This window comes from Lissotriton vulgaris, chromosome 12, assembly GCF_964263255.1.
Source record: "Lissotriton vulgaris chromosome 12, aLisVul1.2, whole genome shotgun sequence".
NCBI classification, from domain to species: domain Eukaryota; kingdom Metazoa; phylum Chordata; class Amphibia; order Caudata; family Salamandridae; genus Lissotriton; species Lissotriton vulgaris.
The window spans coordinates 741,026,165-741,044,927 of record NC_141700.1 but is presented as its reverse complement, the minus strand read 5'-3'; the positions used below and the strand labels follow the sequence as shown (position 1 = coordinate 741,044,927).

The following is an 18,763-nucleotide window of genomic DNA, read 5'->3' as shown; positions in this document are numbered from 1 at the left end:
ATTTCCTATGGTTTTTACAGTGAATTTTTAAGGTATTTTAAATGATAATGCCTAACTAAAACCTGCCTGAAACCTATGTTTTTTTCAGTGAGTATATATATATATATATACCAGTCCAGTCCAGTCGAAGGCAATCGCCGAAATGCGTTGACCGTCCTCCTTGCTTTGCACAAAATGGTGTTGTAAAAAATAAAAATTACCTCAACTTGAAGAAATTACGTTTTGGATTCCGTTTGTGCTGTGGTGTTTCCGGGCTGCTGGGCTACGAACTGGAGCTCGGCTGGGTCCGTGTGAGGAATATATATATATATTCTATTTCTTTCTGTACTTTACGCAAGATGTTTTCTATGTTCATTAAGGACATCTCCCTCCCATTGTATTGGCCAAACAAATGTACTGTTTTTTATGCACTAGCACTTTAAATTTAGCTCACTTCTCTCGGTGCGTCATGTGACCAAGGCCTCTGTGTAGGCCGAAACGTTATGCTGACGAGGTGTGCTGAAAATTAAAAAACTCACCTGCACTCTGGGTCTTCCGTTTCTTCTTTTGCTGTGGTTCCGGATGGTGGGCGCAAGTTGAGAGGAAACGAGTGGAATTAAAAAAAAAAAAAAAAAAAAAAAAAATATATATATATATATATATATATATATATATATATATATATATATATATATATATATATAGATAGACAGACTACAGACAGACAGACAGACAGACAGACAGACAGATAGATAGATAGATAGATAGATAGATAGATAGATAGATAGATAGATAGATAGATAGATAGATAGATAGATTTCTAAATTGTTTTAATCATTTTTGTGTGTAGCTGAGCCCTGAAAACATTACTGATGCACTAGTTATGAGCATTAATGGTATGTTATGTTATGTTATGTTAGGTTATGTTATGTTATGTTATGTTATGTTATGTTATGTTATGGTATGTTATGTTATGTTATGTTATGTTAAAATCATTTGTATAGCGCACTTACACCAAATGGTTTCATGGCACTGTAAGCAGAATGTAGCAATGGAATGGTGACAGAAGCTTACTCATATGCCTTTGAGAATAGAGAAGTTTTAAGAAGAGTTCTGAACTGACTGTAGGAGGTTACTGATCTAAGTTCCGTGGGAAGGGAGTTCCAAAATTGGGGGGCCCAGAGGGACAATCTAATACCGCCATGTTTTTTCCGTTTAATAGAGGGAATGATAAGCATGTTCAGGTGGGAAGAGCGAAGTTCACGAACAGGAGTACAACGATGTATCAAAGAAGAAATAAATGCCGGTCCATGGCCAACCAGGGCTTTAAAGATAGTACATCCCAATTTAAATACACAATGTTTAGCCACCAGGAGCGAATGGAGGCTCCTCATCAAAGGGTGGACATGTTGGTATCTGGGTTGGTGGAAGATAAGCCTGGCTGCTTGGTTTTGAACCAGTTGTAAGTGATGGAGCTGATATGCTGACCAGAGCGAAAAGGACCAGAGTTAATGCTTCGGTAGTTAGCAATCTACAGATTTTCCAGATTCTTCGTAGCTGGAAAAAGCAGGATGATACAATCGCACCAATCTGAGATTTCATGGACAGGTCCTTACTTATTATAACTCCTAGACTTTTTACAGATTCAGCTGGACGAGGCGGGTTGCCTAAGAGAGGGGGCCAAAGGTTGGAATTCCATGGGATAGAAGTGCCTCCAGTCAGGATCAGCTCAGTCTTATCAGGGTTAAGCTTAAGTTGGCTGGCATACATACAGTCGCTAATGGTGGTTTGAGAATTGGAGACTGAGGTGGCAGAGGAAACAATATCAAACACCAAATGAAGATCATCAGCATAGTTGAAGACAGGGTATTAACGTTACAGTTGTAAATTGCAGATGGTTCTGTTGAAACAGTGATTTCCCTCCATTCTGGGCTGAATATTCACAATCTGGAATGCATAAATAAGTTTGAAACATTTTGTGTATTTGTATAGCTGCCATCTGTTCCTTAAGTCACCACCTCAGTCCAGCTCACTAAGGACACCTGTGTTAGACTTGGACAGGAAATAGGTCCAGCCACCAAAATAAAAGTACCACCCATTAATGAATTAGAAAGCTAAAAAAAAGTAGACCATGTTTGCAAATGTTTGAAGTTTAAAAACTGTAAAATCATGCTGCATAAGTGCAAGGTATGGGAGACTGCATGTATTTGTTCTTGAGGCAGATGAATTCTTCTTTATTATTAGAGAAATCAAATCTGCCCCAGCAGACCAATAATCCGTTCCATAAACAATCACAGAAACAGCCCACTCACTGATCAGTCAGACATGCCCATCAGGCACTATCCGATCACCTAAAGGACAGTCTAACCCTGAAGGACATTGTTTATAGTCCTGAACTTTTCATCTATAAATAAGTGATTTCAGGAGTCTTGGTCTAATATGTTTAATAGAAGCAAAACATGGCAACAAACCCCAAAATGCATCAGGTTATCACACAAAAGTCCGGGACTGTAAACAGTGTCCATAATGACCTGATGGATGTGGTCACTCTATCTTCTTCCGGTCACTATAACTTTCTGAATTAAATAACTAGCTAAAAAAGCAAAGAGTTTCAGGACAATCCCATTGGGTAGTAGCAATGATACTACAGAGTTCATATGTCAGGGAGATTTTTTCAAGTAACAACTGTAAGTCTCCAAATGTAGATGGAGCCACATATGGTACTCATAATTGAGCAAACTTTACTCTTGGAATACAATTTGTTGAAATCCTACTCTTACTCTACAAGGCAAGCAAAATTACTGTAAATGGCTGTTCTTTGGTTGTTTATGGTTTCTTACCTGTGGAAATCGATACAAGCCGAGCACCCGTGCCATGACAATTGAAGATGATGACCCCGCATCGCCAATGATCCCCACAAGTGGCAGGTTCTGCTGGCAGAGAAAGTTTGGTGCTGGGTGCTTTTTTCCAGCCAGCATCCACAAGGTCCCCTCGAGGGAACGCTGCCTCATCCTGCAGGAGTCATAGATCTGGAAACCGAGGGTGACATTCGGCAATAAGAGGACGTTCCTATTGATCTCCTCAACAGCTAATATCATTGCCTGGAGCCCCTGGTAATTCTGAGTGCGAAAGCTGGAGAACAAACAGACATTACTGTAAAGGAATGTTATGCATTGTGCATACAGTACAAAATAAGTTTTACATTGATCAGTCACCAAACATCAGCCAGCAAATGATCTCCTGGATAGGATGAGGGAGGACCTCCTCAGCCGTGCCAGTTTTCTGACACATCCGGAATATTTCAAATGTAACTACTTTATAGATTGCCAGCAAGATTGCCAGCACATCCTGGCTTAGTCGATTTCACATGAGTGAGTTTTGTTATAAGTTCTGCATTTCATCACAGACCAACACTTTATATGAAGGTCACTTATGCTCAAGATGAACCTGAGTTTAAAACTATAAGCTGTCCTCCTCAACAGAGGTTGACTTACTGTGCATTAAGGGCCTTCTCTTGTGCACATAGCCTATGATGAGATGCATAGTTCAAATCCAAAAACAGCCACGCAACAACTGAAAATGGTAGATGTGGGTGATGCCCTACCAACACCTCTTATGATTCAACTGGAACCTGATTAGGTGCACTTTGTGTTATAGTACAGGTGCGTCTTGAAGGTGTGCCAATGACCAAGTTACACTGACCTTGTGATGTGCCCTTCTCACTAGGCTTGAAGAAGCTCAAACCCTAAGCTGATGGAAACTCCTCTAGGTCTTGGCTGCTCAGTTGCAAATTCCGCACTCCCTGCTATGGCAGACTGGGATTTTAACAGTTCTACCAATGATCCTCAACCAGTAGATGTATTTACCTCCTTATACTCATCTGATAATACTCATCTGGTGATACTTTGCACTATGAACTTGAATATCCCTAAGTTACAATTTTGGGTCCCTCTCTGGAAACCTCTGTCCTGCAGTGTATAATAGTGATATCTTCCAATGTCCCAAGAATCTGACAGACAGACTTCAATGACTATAAAATCAGGCTGCTAGGATATGCATGAACATATCTAATGCTTCAGACCTGTTAAACAGAACTGAAAACAAAACCCTGATTACCAATTGATACTAAAACCAAATGTAATCAAAAGTTGTTTATATTGCATATGGCTATTGCAATATTTGCCACTGAATTGTTATTATCTCATCCATCATAACAATTAGTCCCTAATTACGATGTTGTGTGGACTTGAGTCTGCACGACACGGTTTCGGTGTGGGAACTGACCGGTCGTAGGTCGGCGGTTCTGAACACCGCATTATGATGTGGCTGCACATGGTGCAGGCTCAAACTCTCATTTCTCTGTAGAGAAATGGGAGTTTAGGTAAAATCCTGCACTGTGTGGCAGGCACATCATGTGCCTGCCACAAGGTGCAGGGATTTACAGGGGGGACTTTAGTGGCCCCCTCTGCCCCCACCCGGAGGCTGCAGGAAGAAGGTGGCCCAGCCAGGGGCACACAAAGTCACTTTTTGACAGGTTTTCCATGTCAGAAAGCCCAACATGGAAAGCCTTTCTGAAACCAACATCATAATCCCGACAGTGGAAACGCCGTCCTAGGGATTGCAAATTCCGGCTGGTCGACGGAAGCCCGCCGAAATTTCCGGCCAGTTTGACTTCCAACATCCTACATTGTTAATTTGTTGGTCGGAAGTCTAAGGAGGCCCTTTATTCTTAAAAATACTTTAATACTGTTTAACAAATCCAAAAAATTGAATCCAATTTATTTGGAAAATAAAGTTCAATTTGTCCTGGTTCAATCCATCTAAAACCTACAGTCAGCATCTTGACATCAGATGCCTCAATTTCCCAACACCCTGCAGAGACACAGCAGATGCTTGCAATGAGGGTGGGTCCTAATCTATGGAACCCTTGTATTCCTGACCAAGAGCCTAGCTAAGCTGCCTCCAAAGCAGGAAACAACTAACACAGCCTTTCAAGAAATCATTTGTAGTAACTCTGCTGTCCTAGACCCATAGACGAAAAATGCAGGAGAGTGATGTTCACTTCCTTCTGTTGGACTTTAATGGACCCTTGGTTGTCATGGGTGGTGTTTTTGCTCCTGTTGTCTTATGTGTACTTTGGTTCTCTCCAGTGGCCTTCAGCACCTTACAAGATCTTCAGCATGGCAAAGCTTGACTCACATCGTCAGCCGCCAGTGCATTGGTGCATGTAAAACGTCTGGCCGACTGACCCTGACATAGTGAGTATCTGTCAGGCTGAACTTTGCTCTCAAAAGTGGAGTGGGAGGAGCCCTGGCACCCATATTTACAGGCTGCCGCTGATAAGCGTTCTGAAGGTGTGTGGCAGTACAAAATGAAAAGTACTACAATACTGTCCAAAGTCATTGGAATGCAATTGACTATGCATAATACCTGTGGAATGCTGACATAATATAGAAAGTGCAATATGGTCAAAATAAGACAAGACAAGATTTAAATATTTAATCACGCTCCAAGCACCTGAAATCCTTGACTGATATACATATCATTAGAAAAGAGATGTACTTTTGAAGCATGATAAAATCAAATCAAAATACATCTTACAAAATGGGTCAGGCAACAATATCTCATTCACTGTGATCTAAATGTTGCAGGAAAAACATCTCCAACTATGGAAAATGTAATAAAATATTATGTTCTTCATTGAGACCCTTAATTGCGTGAAGATTTTAGACCCACAAAATAACATTTTCTTATAACAAACACGTTTTATATAATATAATTCTGAACATTGGAGTATTTGTAAGCACTCCCAGTCTCAGAAAATATATCAAAAAGGCACCAAGATATGAAGTAGGTTACCGAGGATCTCACAGCTGAAGAATCAATGATAAAAACTCTGATCTCATGGATGAACACAAGTTCTGACTTGGATACAAATTAGGCCGGTGTACCAAAATAAAAGTGTCCCCCATTAACGAATTACATAGCATAGAAAAGTGGCTTGTTTCGCAAATTTGGGACATTTTGAACCTGTACAAATAGGCTCTATAAGTAGTTTGCAAGCTACAGAAGTTTACGTGGGCAATGTTTATTTTAATATCAGGGAACCTTATAATAAAAAATGGCTAAGCAGCCCATAAAATAAGCCCACGAACAGCCCAAAAACCGTCCCACACCCTGACTTGTTAGACCAGCCTGTTGAGCACTGACCGTCTGCCCCAAAGGCTAGTCTGAACGTGAATTAACAGCCCTCACCTCGTCCACTAGACCACATACACCAGTATAAAATGCTTTAATGTTACTTCACTTTGCAGTTTAATTAGCAGAGCCTGGTACCCATGAATGTAGGTACACTTTTTAGACAAACAAGTGCAAAACTGGAGACCAAGTAGGGTGAGCAGTATAAAGACTAGTTAATAGAGAAAGTGATTTGTGTATTTGTTTATTATAAAACTATGTCTGTTTTTTATTTATCAAATGATTAGACTTTGTCATCGGAAAGAAAGGAAAGAGAATGGGGAGAAGAAAAGGCAGAAAGAGGAAAAGAGAAGGAAATAAGGTAATGTTGATAAAGAAAGTAGCGAATGTGATAATGATTGTTAGAAATGGGGGTCTCTAGTTGGCATAGGTAGGTAACTTTGTCCAAATAGGGACCCTTGCTTCTAGTCAGGGTAAGGGAGATACACACTTTAGATAACCCCTCCTCAATTCCTCGGTAGCTTGTACAAGCAGAGAGGCTTATCCCAAAGGCAATGTGTAAAGTATTTTTACCAACACACACAGTAACACAGTGAAAATACCACAAACCGACACCACACCAGTTTATAAAAATAAAATATCTTTATCTAAACTAAACAATACTAAAACAACACAAATCTGGCATACACAGTTCAAAATATGACTTTCCAAATGTTTCAAGAACTTGTGTTTCACCAAATTACCTGTAGATGCGTCAACGTTCACAAGCCAAACAGCTGCAGCGTCGTAAGTAATAGAGAGGCAACACTCCTGAGACATTGGTGAGGCAATGCGACAATCCTGCTACACGCAGAGGAAGGATTGCCTTGAATCTGGTCTGGGCGGGGAGTGATGCATTAATTCTTCATGGTGGTTTTGGTCCGCAGGTGCTACGTCAGAAGAACTTGCCACACGGGTACGATGTGTGGAAATCCTGGATGAGTCGGCGATCAATGTGGTGGCGTTGAGCACAGCTACATCGGTCCTCTTCAGCTGTGATCCCTCAATGCATTGATTTCTTTAGTTCTTTGAGTTTCTTCTTGTTTCCAGCTCCCAAACAGCAGCAACAACCTCCAGAGGCCCAAACTGGCACAGGCACCTCTTGGCAGGTCAGAACTCACAGTTGCAGAGTACAAGGGACCTGGGGTGAAGTCTTTGTGTCCCTGAGACTTCAGAACAGGAGGCCAGTGCACTTCAGGCCCTTGGAGATCTCCTTCAAGCAGGGGGCTCAGCACACATCAAAGTCCTTCTCCTTTCCTTGGCAGAAACAATAATTGCAGGACAACCCCAGACACACAGCAAGGACAGTACTTCTCCTGAGTCTCTCCAGCTCTTCTCCTTGGCAAAGGTTCCTCTTGAATTCCAGGAATGATCTAAGAGTCTGGGGGTTTGGATCGGATAGTTATACCTCAAAATGTATTTGTTCTCTTTGTGCTAGGGGCTCTAAGCCCAGTTCAAACCAGTTCTTGGGGGCACTCTGCAAGTGCACAACAACATTTGTTGTCAGTGTGAGCCTCAGCTCCAGACACACCGCAGGGGGGGGGGGCAGAGCCAGCATTGTGGAGGGCAGGCACAGCCATATTCAGGTACAAGTGTTACTCCTCCTACCACTTCAAATACAGATCAGGACTATTCAGCCTAGTGCTGACGAATCCAGACTCCTGAAGCCGCTGCACCTCCCCAGCCCCTGTCATGCCAAAGCCAGACAGTCAGTCCACAACCAGGCAGAGGCACACAGGATGGTTTAACAGGAAAATAGCCACTTTCAAAAAAGTGGTATTTTCAACCACACACGTTAATAACCATCTATACTAAAAGATGTTTTATTAAATCCTGAGTTCAGGGATACCAGACTCCATTTTACTATCGTATCACTATGGGAAGATATGCATGTAAAATGTTACAAAGCATTCCCCTTTCTGTCCGATGGATAGATAGCCTTTCAGTAGAGAAAACGATATTGACAGTATTTCACTATCAGGACATGTTACACACACCAGTGCATGTCCTACTTTTCACATACACTGCACCCTGCCCAGGAGGGTACCTTGGGCCTATCATAGGGGTGTCCAAAGTATAATATAAGGGAAGGGTAGGGCCTGGCAAGTGGGTGCACTTGCCAAGTTGACATGGCAGTTAATGACTCACAGTGGCAGGCCTGAGAAATCTTTCCAGGGCTAATCATCAGGTCCAGACAGGGAACTGAAAGCAGCCCTGGCAAATGTAGCCAGACCAGCCCCCGTGTGGTGCACCACGAGCGAGTGGAAAAAGACAGACCAAAATGTTGCCTTTTACAGCACATTTGTCACTAAATATTTAATTGTATCAACTTTCAAAACACAGTAAATAGTAGATGATGACCTTAAAGAGCACCAGGTTACCCATCCAGTCATATGTGTACCCATAGACATTCTTTCAGAGAGCACCAAAAATAGACATGAGTAGTGAATCAGGGAGAACAAAGTAAAGTTGAAACCAGCCCCCATATGGTGTGTAGCCAGCAAGCACAGTGAGCAATTACTACTAGGGGGAGCAGGGTAGGGGTGCCCCGCTCATGCAGGGGCACCCTCAAACTTAGGACCCAGCACCCCGAATGCCGTATTGAAAGGCCTTAGGGGCGACTAGTAGGTTTTAAGTGTAATGACCTCAGATATAGGGAAACCTATATCTATCATAAATGGCGCTAGCACAAGCTTACACAGGCTGCAATGGCAGACCTGATATCACAATTTAAATGGTCTGTCATGGGTGGCACAACACATACTTCAGCCCATGGGAGACCCCTGGGGTACCTATGCCCTGGGTACCTTAGTACCATATACTAGGAACTTACAAGGGTACCACAGTAGCCAATCAGTAGTGTACCTAAGTACTCACCATGATAAATTTAGGGAAGAAGCACAGACACTGGGGTCCTGATTAGCAGTATCCCAGTCAGACTAGTCAGAAAAACATAATGACACCAGCAAAAATTGGGGGTGACCAGACCATGAAAGCACATTCTACTTTCCTAAGTGCCATATAAAAGAAAACTGCTGCTTTGCAGACCCGTTGATCCAGCAATTCCTGGAAGCTAAGGAGCAAGCCACCAGTGAATAAGTCCCCATCATGCTGACAGAAACCTGGACATGAGGGTGGCATGCCCTGTAGAGATTCCCTTAAGTGGGAAGGCCGCTGCGTAGGACTTTGTTGATTTACTGTGAGAGAAACATCATTTTAAGCAGCCATAGCAGTAGTGAGCAGAAGTGAATGGGTGACCAGGACTATTAGAGCCAGGGAAGAGTACACCATTAAGGACTCACTCCCAGATCTGAGATTGCATAAGGTCTTTCTTCAAGAGGTTGTATCCAGCCAACCAGTATGCCGGCCATTCCAGTTGTGTTGAAATATTATAGTTCGAGAAATCAGGGGCTCCCATGTCGAGGTTGGGGGTTTAAGTTTTACAAATGCTATGCGTTTCCTACCCATGCCTCAAATTAGTTCATTTAAAAGGATGTCCAACTCACTGAATTTTCAGGAATGGATCAAGATTGGAAGGTTGGCAAAGTAATAGAGGAGGTGGGAGAGTATTACCATTTTAGACCGCACTATACGGCCCATCACAAACAATGGTCGAGGGTTCTAAAAGGAGACCTGTGACCATAACAATCCTATAGCTTTCCCCAGATTACTCTCCAGCAGGTCTACCTATGCATGATGGATTTGGATATGCATATAATGAAAGGTGTGTGGAGAACCTGTTAAGGTCCCACTCCCCAGATGGATCGTGCGTTCTAGGTTGGCATTGCAGAAGGGATATACTAACAATTATTTAATTAACGTATAGCCCCAATAGCCTGCAGAATTCCTCTATAGTGTACACCACGGGGACCAGGACCATATAAATATCACACATAAATCTGTGCAGAGAGAAGTTATGTGTGTAGCTTACCTCTTTAAGATGTGGCAAAAAAAGTCCCTGGGGACTTATTTGCACCCCTCAGAACGATGTAAAATCGCCTAACATTAAGGGAGTATTACGGCTGGGAATTCGAAAAACGTGACCAATGACACCTATATTTAATCAGCACATACAAACAAGTGAAAAATACAAAAATGTGATGGATGGAATGCCTGAATTAATTTCAGCGCCACAGGTAATTACTTGGGCCACATCCCAGTCCATGACAGTTTCACACCATGCCACTTCAGTTTTGGCCCAATCATAAGCAAATCAGTCTTGGTCAAGCTCAAATAGGACCAATCCATTCCAAACTGCCAGGCCAGGCCCTCCCTGAACCAGAACACAAACAATCCAATACTGGTGACATTTGAAAGGCTGAGCCCTGCTTTGCTAGGCTTACATCACTATTACTGCTTCACAGACTAGTTTGGCTTCATCTGCACTTTCATAAAATAACTTCTCACCCATTAGACAGTGCACAGTAGGGGAAGGTTCAAATATATATTCCAGGGTCCGAGTGTGTGTGTCTTGTATGTGCGAGAATTAACAGCGATGCCATCATCATCAGAGTTCATCTGAAGATGCATAAATATGTGTAACGTGAATTTTAGAGAAAATAGGTAATTACCACAAATTGCCCAAGGACCGTGTCTGATTCCTCCTCCACACACGAAGTGGAGTTAATTTTATTCTGTAATTTAGAAAGGGAGTGGGTGGCATGTCCAGCAATGAGAACCATACGACACTGGGGAATTCGTCCCTTTAAATTAACGTACGGCTCTGCACAATGCATTTGCAGCACGTACGTACAGAAAACAAGCCCAAACAATGAGGCTATTCCAATCTGTCCTGTTGAGAATGATACACATACTAGTTTTGTGTTGGAATGCAAATCCGCTCGCCCCATGATTTTTGCTAGCAAGAAAAAAACAAGTTGCGCATTATGACAGGCGCCCCCCACGCCTAGGGGAGGGGCACCCTTAGTAGCACCACAGGGCTGAGCCTCCTCTAGAGCCCCTGGATAAGGAAGGGGGTTGGCTGGCCAGGTTGACGTAGAAATGAAACTAGCAGGAAACGAAACTTAGCAGGCTATTTGAGGCTGTGCCATGAGGGGTTTTGTTCTCTTTGTCCCCTTCATGTACAGCCTGGATGGAAGAAGCGTCGTCGACCACCCACCCACCCAGTAGAAGAGTAAGGCGTTGCGGAGCGCTGACAGTTAACAGCAAAGACGGAGGGGGTAGATTCCACGTTTGCAGTGGGTCAGCGGGGAGGAGGGACTGACCTGCCGGTAGTCCTGGACTCTACTGCCCTAACCCACGACGTATGGACTGAGAACAATCTTGGGGAGGTTGCCTGTGGGCAGGTACCCCGGTGGCCGGTGCGTTATGCGGTGCCCTTGATCTCAAGTAGTGCAACTATTGGCTGTAGCGCGTTGGGGCCTGCCGGCACAATGTGCGCAGCAGAATTGGACATTGGTGGCCGAGACGGCCAATTCAAATGTACGGCCAAGTTCTAGTGTACGGCCTAGTTAAAAGTTAAAGTGCAACTGTTGGCTGTAGCGCGTTGTGGCCTGCCGGCACAATGTGCGCAGCAGAGTAGGACATTGGTGGCTGAGACGGCCAAGTCAAATGTACGGCCAAGTTCTAGTGTATGGCCAAGTTAAAAAGTTAAAGTGTAAAGTTCAAATATATGGCCATGTTATTTTAGTGTACGGCCGAGTTCAAGTTTAAATGTAATGTCGTACTTAATTTCCTTACTGCTGTTAACATGTTGATGCAGCTAAAGTGTGATGCTGTTAATATTTCTGATATATCCAAGAAGGATACTTTACTTGGTAATGGTCTGTGGTTAATTCCTTGGCTTGATGTGAATAAAAGGCTACGCCATAAACAACCTACCTTGATTCTGAGAGTTCTTGGGCGTAGTGGGGGCTAAGGTGGCAGAATTTGGGGGAGGAGGGAATGTCACGTTGTGTGCTTACTAAAGACAATACTATTTACGGGGAGCCATGGGTTGGTGAAGGAGGGCTCATAACAGAGATATGTGGGTAAAATAGACGAGACGCCATTGCTGATGTCAGCTCACACGACAGAGACATTCACCGGCGGCGGCCTGCAGGACAGTCAGACAGAGCAGAACTGAAGACAAACGCAAACTTTTAATTGCGTGAGCCTCGCCCTGCCTGATTCTGACCCCAAATGTCTGCAAGGAAGTCACTGATGTGCAATTGTAACATTCGCTCTTCTTACGGTAGCTTATATTTTATTAGTTCATGTGTCATCATGTCATGATTGGGACTTGGAAGTGGGGCAGCACAAGTACTAGTAGGCTGAGCTGCAATTATCTCAGCGGCTGGTTTGACACACCACCTTCCAGGACATTTCTCAATGCTACAGCCCAGCCAGTGCAGCCACCACCACCACCTCTTTCCGAGCCGCCCTCCGCCCTACGCCCCAGCCCCGCCAGTTCCGCAACCGGAAGGTTAGCATTTCAATGAAAGGTCATAGTGCCTACAAGCATTTCACATATCTCAGGCGCCAGGCACTTCCCAGCTGCAGGCGGACATGTGGATCTCCATTGCAGTTATAAACTGGTAAGCCACTCCTGCCCTCTATTTCAGGAAAAACCTCAAGCCCCTGGTCTTCGAGCAAGTTCTGGTCAGATTGTAACCTCCTGGTTACCGGACACACAAGCATTGGTCAATCCCTCACTGCTAACCTCCCCACCCTGTGCAATGTCCGCCAAGGTCAGAAGTGTCCATGAAAGGACACCTCCTAGGCTCCAGTCCATGACTCCCTCCACAATCCCATCTCCCTTCCTGTTATCTCTCCCTACAACCACCTACTCCTGTATCCCAACCCCACGGCACAGAGCATTGTAGCTCACACATACACAAGGATGAGCAACAAACAACAAGAAAGCCACGTAGGCCCCGCAAGTGGTTTGCAACGCACAACAGAAGCCATGCAATGCAATGTATATAGGGACCCCTTTCCCTGGCTGACGAAGCAGAATGTAAAGCTTTATACTTCTATTTGTAAGTACTGAATTTCAAACTTTGCATTTCTGCACTCTTCAACCTAAGCAACGACAGTGGACAAGCACTCCTAGCCAAGAGCCGCTCAAAGTATCACAGGAAGCATTTGTTTTTTCCTCACACTGTACTGGGGTCGCTTTTCACTACTATTTAATGACCAACTGCATCATTTGTGAATAAGAAATAATATCAAAACACAAAAACATCTAGAACTATCTGATGAAACCCGTCTGCCTACCTTACTGGCACCACGCAAAGAGAGAAGTGGATTTATTTTGTGAGCACTGCTCAGGAAATACACTGCACTGTGGTCACGGAACCGGGCGGGATCGGGCCTAACCAACCACGCTTTTTAGGTCTTGCCTATGCAGCGCGCATGGGCTGCATAGGAGAGAGACCTAATGCCATCGGCATATCTTTGGGGGCAAAAACGTGCATGCGTTGCATTGCTTGCAATGGCAACGCTTGCACGTTTGGCGATTTCCATGCGGGAGCACGCGACGCCATATGGTCGCAATCATCGCGCCCTGCTGCACGCTCCCGCAAGGGAATCGCACAGGCCCGCTCCCCCTGCTGCTGCGCGAGGCGAGCGCTTAAGGTTTCCAAGCTACTGTTCAGTTACTTCAGAGCACTGACCTATAGAGAGTAAATACAGCACAATAATGGGAGGGAACGTGAGATCAAACTACACTTGTTAGAAGATTTCTACCCTAAATCAGATAGGCCAAGTAGCAGCCAATCAGGTGCTCTGTGATATACCTGTCGTCTTGATGATCTCTGAGATGTTTTTCATAACACAAATGAGTTCAGTTCGTTGCTCTCCAAAGTTCCTCCATGCAAGTATCTCGTTACTACTCCATCTTACAGTTGCTTTTTATATTGAATTTCATAACACACGTTTGTAGTTTCTACACCTTATACATCACTAGCGTTGCTATTGCCCAATGCAATTACTGTCAATTTACCATTCTCAGAAGGATGGAAGGTTGAATAGGCTCTGCTGGCTTCAGACTTGGACCTGTATACCACTGCATAGCTCAGGGTTTAACTCACTGAGCCATCCTGCAGGATTTGTTTCCACTCTCTGCGGACCCAAAGGACACCCTGCAGTCTCTTTATGGCCACAATCTCTATCCTACCTCCTGGACAAGACCGCTCCCATTTCGACTCCCCATCTTTGAGAGCTCTCTCCAGTACATGAAAGATGTCTCAGTGAGTAATGGCCTCTCTGCTGACATCTGTTAACATTCAGACCACAAGATCAAATCTTGGTCTGGCCAAGTTAGCCTTCCATCCTCCCGAGGGCATTAAATTCAAGAGCACAGCATTAAAGCAGGGAGTGTATTGGGAGTTCCCCTTATTTACTGAAGTCCACGGAGCCGTCATTAGTTCATGAACCACAGGTGGTGGTGACTCATGGACTGCTGCATCCATTCCAGAAACCTATGCTCAGCTCATGGGTACAAATGAGAATCCCGGTGCAGCCACTCAGCCTTTCATCCTTGCGAGGTCAACAGATGCAGTACTACTGAGTTTACTAGAAGTCAATTGTTACTCAGTGCCCCAGGGGTGAAGTGGCACTTTAAAACTATATGTATAGAAGTATGGGGAAAATGAAAATGCAGCCACATGGTTACCTCATACTATATCACCACCGGACTTTTACTTCTCAGAATGCAGAACCATTTCTCCGAGTCCCTGTGTTGTTTTAATACACAACAGATGCAATGAACCACATCACTCATAGCGGGTATGTTCCTAAAATATTGACCTTCATCAAGTGTGGCCCGTTCTTCCCAAACCCTGCACCACATGCTGTTTGCACTGGGATCAGATTTACAAGTTTTGACGAAGGTACAACATGCCTCGCAAATCGCACGGTTCCCCAAGTTAAATTTCACTTTACAGTAGAAAATACCCAATAAATACCAGCACATCTGTATTTTGATGCGCACAGCACTAACATCCAGGCCACGCCCTAGAGTTAGGGTACGACTTGTGATAGCTGATGTATTACGGGACGTTTTAAATTCCGACCCCCTGGTGTCTGACTTTAAAAGAGGCACTCCCACCCGGGCCACTCATAATCAGACCAAAATGTGCACAAACAGTTTGTAGTAGTAGTAGTATTTATACTTATTAAGCACGACTGTCACCCAAAAGGGTATCCTGGCGCTGAGACCATATCTAACCATCAGGTGCAGTGCACTACAATGCTCTTGGAAACAGGTGGGTCTTAAGATCCCTTTTGAAGGAGGTCAGATCTTGTCTACTCCTCAGCGCCAGAGGAAGGGTGTTCCATAACGTGGCAGCCGTGAAACTAAAAGCAGGGCCGTCCATCCTCACTCTGTTAATCCTAGGAACCCACACCAGGAACGTGGAGGAAGATCTCAGAAGTCTGGCAGCTTGATACAAAGAGAAAAGATTTTGAAGTGGTATCGGTCCTAGTCCGTGCAGAGCCCTGAAGACAAGGCATAAAGCCTTAAAGGCAATCCTCTGCTGGACAGGTAGCCAATGAAGATCAGCTAGTGCTGCAGAAGAAGACGCAGAGCGTGGACGAGAAAGGGCCAGTTTAGCAGCCATGTTTTGAATCCTCTGCAGCTTTAGGATCAAGGTTTTAGGGGCTCCCAGAAGTAGTGCGTAGTGTAGCATAACCGGATTACCAAAATTACTGAACGTTTGCACCGGACTCTAAATACACTGCATGGCTAGATTTACCAAGGAGGCATAGGTTTTTGATTAGCGCTGCACCTATCCTGCGCCACTAGGATTTTTAATGGGAACTAAATTGATGGAGAGCTTTACGTTGCTTTGCGCCATTTTGCGCCACACAAGCTTTTAAATGCCACTGTGGGAGTGTGTTTAATTTGTGAAAGAGTGAGTGCTGGTGCCCAAAGCTCTGCTCAGTAGTCCGGGCCGGTGCAATTAAACCATGGGGCGCACAGTACCAGGGTAGATAGTCTGAAATCCACCTCAGACCTCTTTAATCCACACACAGAAACTACCCCCCCCCCTGTATTGCAGGTTCCTGCTTTCTCTTTTATGACGGGTTTTCCATCCATCTCTTCCTCCCTCTTTCCGTTTTGATTGTTTTTCTATCTCTCCGTCCCGGGAAATGATTAATGAAAAAAATAAATGACGGTGCCCCAAAAAAATTCCTTCAAACACCAGCTCAAATTAAGCACAGCGAGCCCCACGTTTTGTACATTTCGTTAGCCCCTGTGGCTCACAGTGTCTCGGATGGCCAAGATACATGATGATTGATTTAGGATTACAAAATAATACAACAGCTCTAAAAGAAAACTATTCAGAATCAAAGTGCTTGTTTACTTTTAATTGCATTCCGGGGACGGTGCAACGTCACGCCCCCAGTCCCAGATAGAGCCTGTGGCCATGTATTGATCAGGAATTCAATCAGGGTGGCATGCATTAAAAATGCAAACGGAGGAAACGATCACTCACCTGTGGGCGCCGCCTGCTAGAAATAATTAAATTATCAGGGCTCCGGGCTCCGCTCCAGCCTCTGCCTGGTGGCCTCCCTCCTCTGCCTCGCAGTCACGTGCACTGATTGCGCGATCGCGACCCCCAATGCGCTTGCGCATGATCACCACCAGACTCCAGACCAGACCCCACCTTAAGGGTACGTACCCTGGCACGCTGCGCGCAGATGCGGCGGCGGAGACAGACAGGGAGCAGATATCACTGCACGCTGCGCGCAGCGTATGATGCGCTTTAAGTGCCGGTGGATTTTTAATAAAAAATAAAAAGGCTAACTAATATAAATGGGGTGACACTGACGTAACGGACACGCAGCAGCTGCATTATATGTGCAGATAGAGATAGGTGTTGTGCTTGTTTGCTCGGAGGGTCACGCAGCCCTCAGGGTCCAAACGGGCCCCCAGTCACGAAACTGGCCTCCACCCCATCCATCCTACCGGGAAATTGCCCTGTGCCCGGCATTACCAGTCCGGCCCTGCTAATCATGTGGGTGGCACAATAAGTGCTGCAGGCCCACAAGAAGCAATTGATCTACCAGCCCTGGCACACTCAGTGCACTTTAGGGACCGACAGTAAAACAAATATGCCAGTCATGGATAACCAATCACAATAACAATTTACAAAGAGAGCATACACACTTTAGCACTGACCAGCAGTGGTAGTGTGCCCAGAGTCCTACAGCCAACAAACACAGATCACGAAAAAATAGGAGGAGGAAGGAAAAGGTTTGGGGATAACCCTGCAAAAAGGGCCATTTCCAACACAGATGAAATGTGATACATAAGAAAAGATAGAAGTCACAAGGTGAGTAAAAGATGGTGGGAGCTAGAGAGACAAACGAGAAGAGAGGGGAGATATAAAAAAGACTGAAAAAAGGAAGAAAAAGGCAGGGACGATGAGAAAGAGAGTGAAGGGGATACAAAGGAAAACATGTAAAGAAAAAGATGAGAACAGGAACAACAGTTATGATAGGAAAGAAATGAAAAATGATATTGAAAATAAATAATGAATAAAACTGATGGCAAAGGGCAGGGAGAGGTGAATAGATTTGGAGGAGATAGAAAAGGAGTGGAGAGTTGAGTGTAGAAAAAGAAAGGGAGGACAGAACTCAGGATATCAGGGAGAGAAAGAGAAAAAGGGAAGGTATCAATGTGAGAAAAAAAGAGTAACGAAGGATATAGAAAATGGCAGAAAGACATAAGTAAGAAATGAAAAGAATGGAAAGAAAAACGGGTTTAGAATATAGCAAGGAGAATAATAATTTGAAAGGGCGCATGAGATGATGACAAACTGAGAAAGGTAATAGGAAAAGGCTAAATTACAGAGGGCGGGGGAGTCGACATATGGCAGAGATAAGGGTGTCAGAGAGAACGTTTGGAAGAGAGGGATGGAGATATGGGAAAGAGACAAAGGACAAATGAGGAACTCAGAGTCTTCTGGTCAGGGGCTTGGTAGTAGGTAGAAGGCCCTGAAAGATGGCGTAAAAAAGGGGGAACACGATACAGGATTGCATGACAGTACCTCTGGCAGGTGACCGGTGCAGGTGTCACAGTGAAGTTGGCTTGCTGGAATTCCACGTCATCATGAAGGGGGAAGATCCCACCTAGAATAAGGTCTCCGTCTCTGGATAGACCGGTCACCTCATTGATGGGAAGTCGACATGCCCGGTCCATCATCTGGGCAAAGTACACCGGCAGAACAAAGTGTATAAAGACACAGAGCGAGATCTTAGAGAGGGACCGCTCCATGGGCCTTCCTGTAGTCATGGACTCCTCGGTCCAGGTGGCCACAGTGGCCTCAGCCCAAAGCCGGTGTTGCCATAATAAGTGGGAAAAGTTGGACTAAGCAGGGATAAATCAAGTGTGGACACCAGAGTTCCTTCCCTCTGAAGAATTACTGCTGGTGCTGATGCTGTGGTTGGGCTTTGATTCTCAGGTTTTATACACTTAGCCTGGCCTCTGTGTATGTGTGGGAGGGGCGAGATGAGAGTAGAAGAGTTCTTCACTTTAAATGCATACCTAATTAGAGAATAGCTTAATTTCTTTCCTTGCTATTACAAGAACGTCACC

At 44.6% G+C, this 18,763-nt stretch overlaps 1 protein-coding gene across 1 annotated transcript in view; it reads right to left on the bottom strand.

Annotated features, from left to right (window-relative positions):
• The window catches only part of LOC147678514 (extracellular calcium-sensing receptor-like), a 62,279-nt gene extending 43,819 nt beyond the window's left edge, over positions 1-18,460 (bottom strand). Inside the window, exons 1-2 of the mRNA XM_086945661.1 lie at positions 18,216-18,460; positions 2,820-3,111 (exon numbers count right to left, since the gene is read on the bottom strand). Of these exons, the coding sequence (XP_086801787.1) occupies positions 2,820-3,111; positions 18,216-18,460 (537 nt within the window). The remainder of the gene's footprint in view (positions 1-2,819; positions 3,112-18,215) is intronic.
• Between the last annotated feature and the right edge of the window lie 303 nt (positions 18,461-18,763).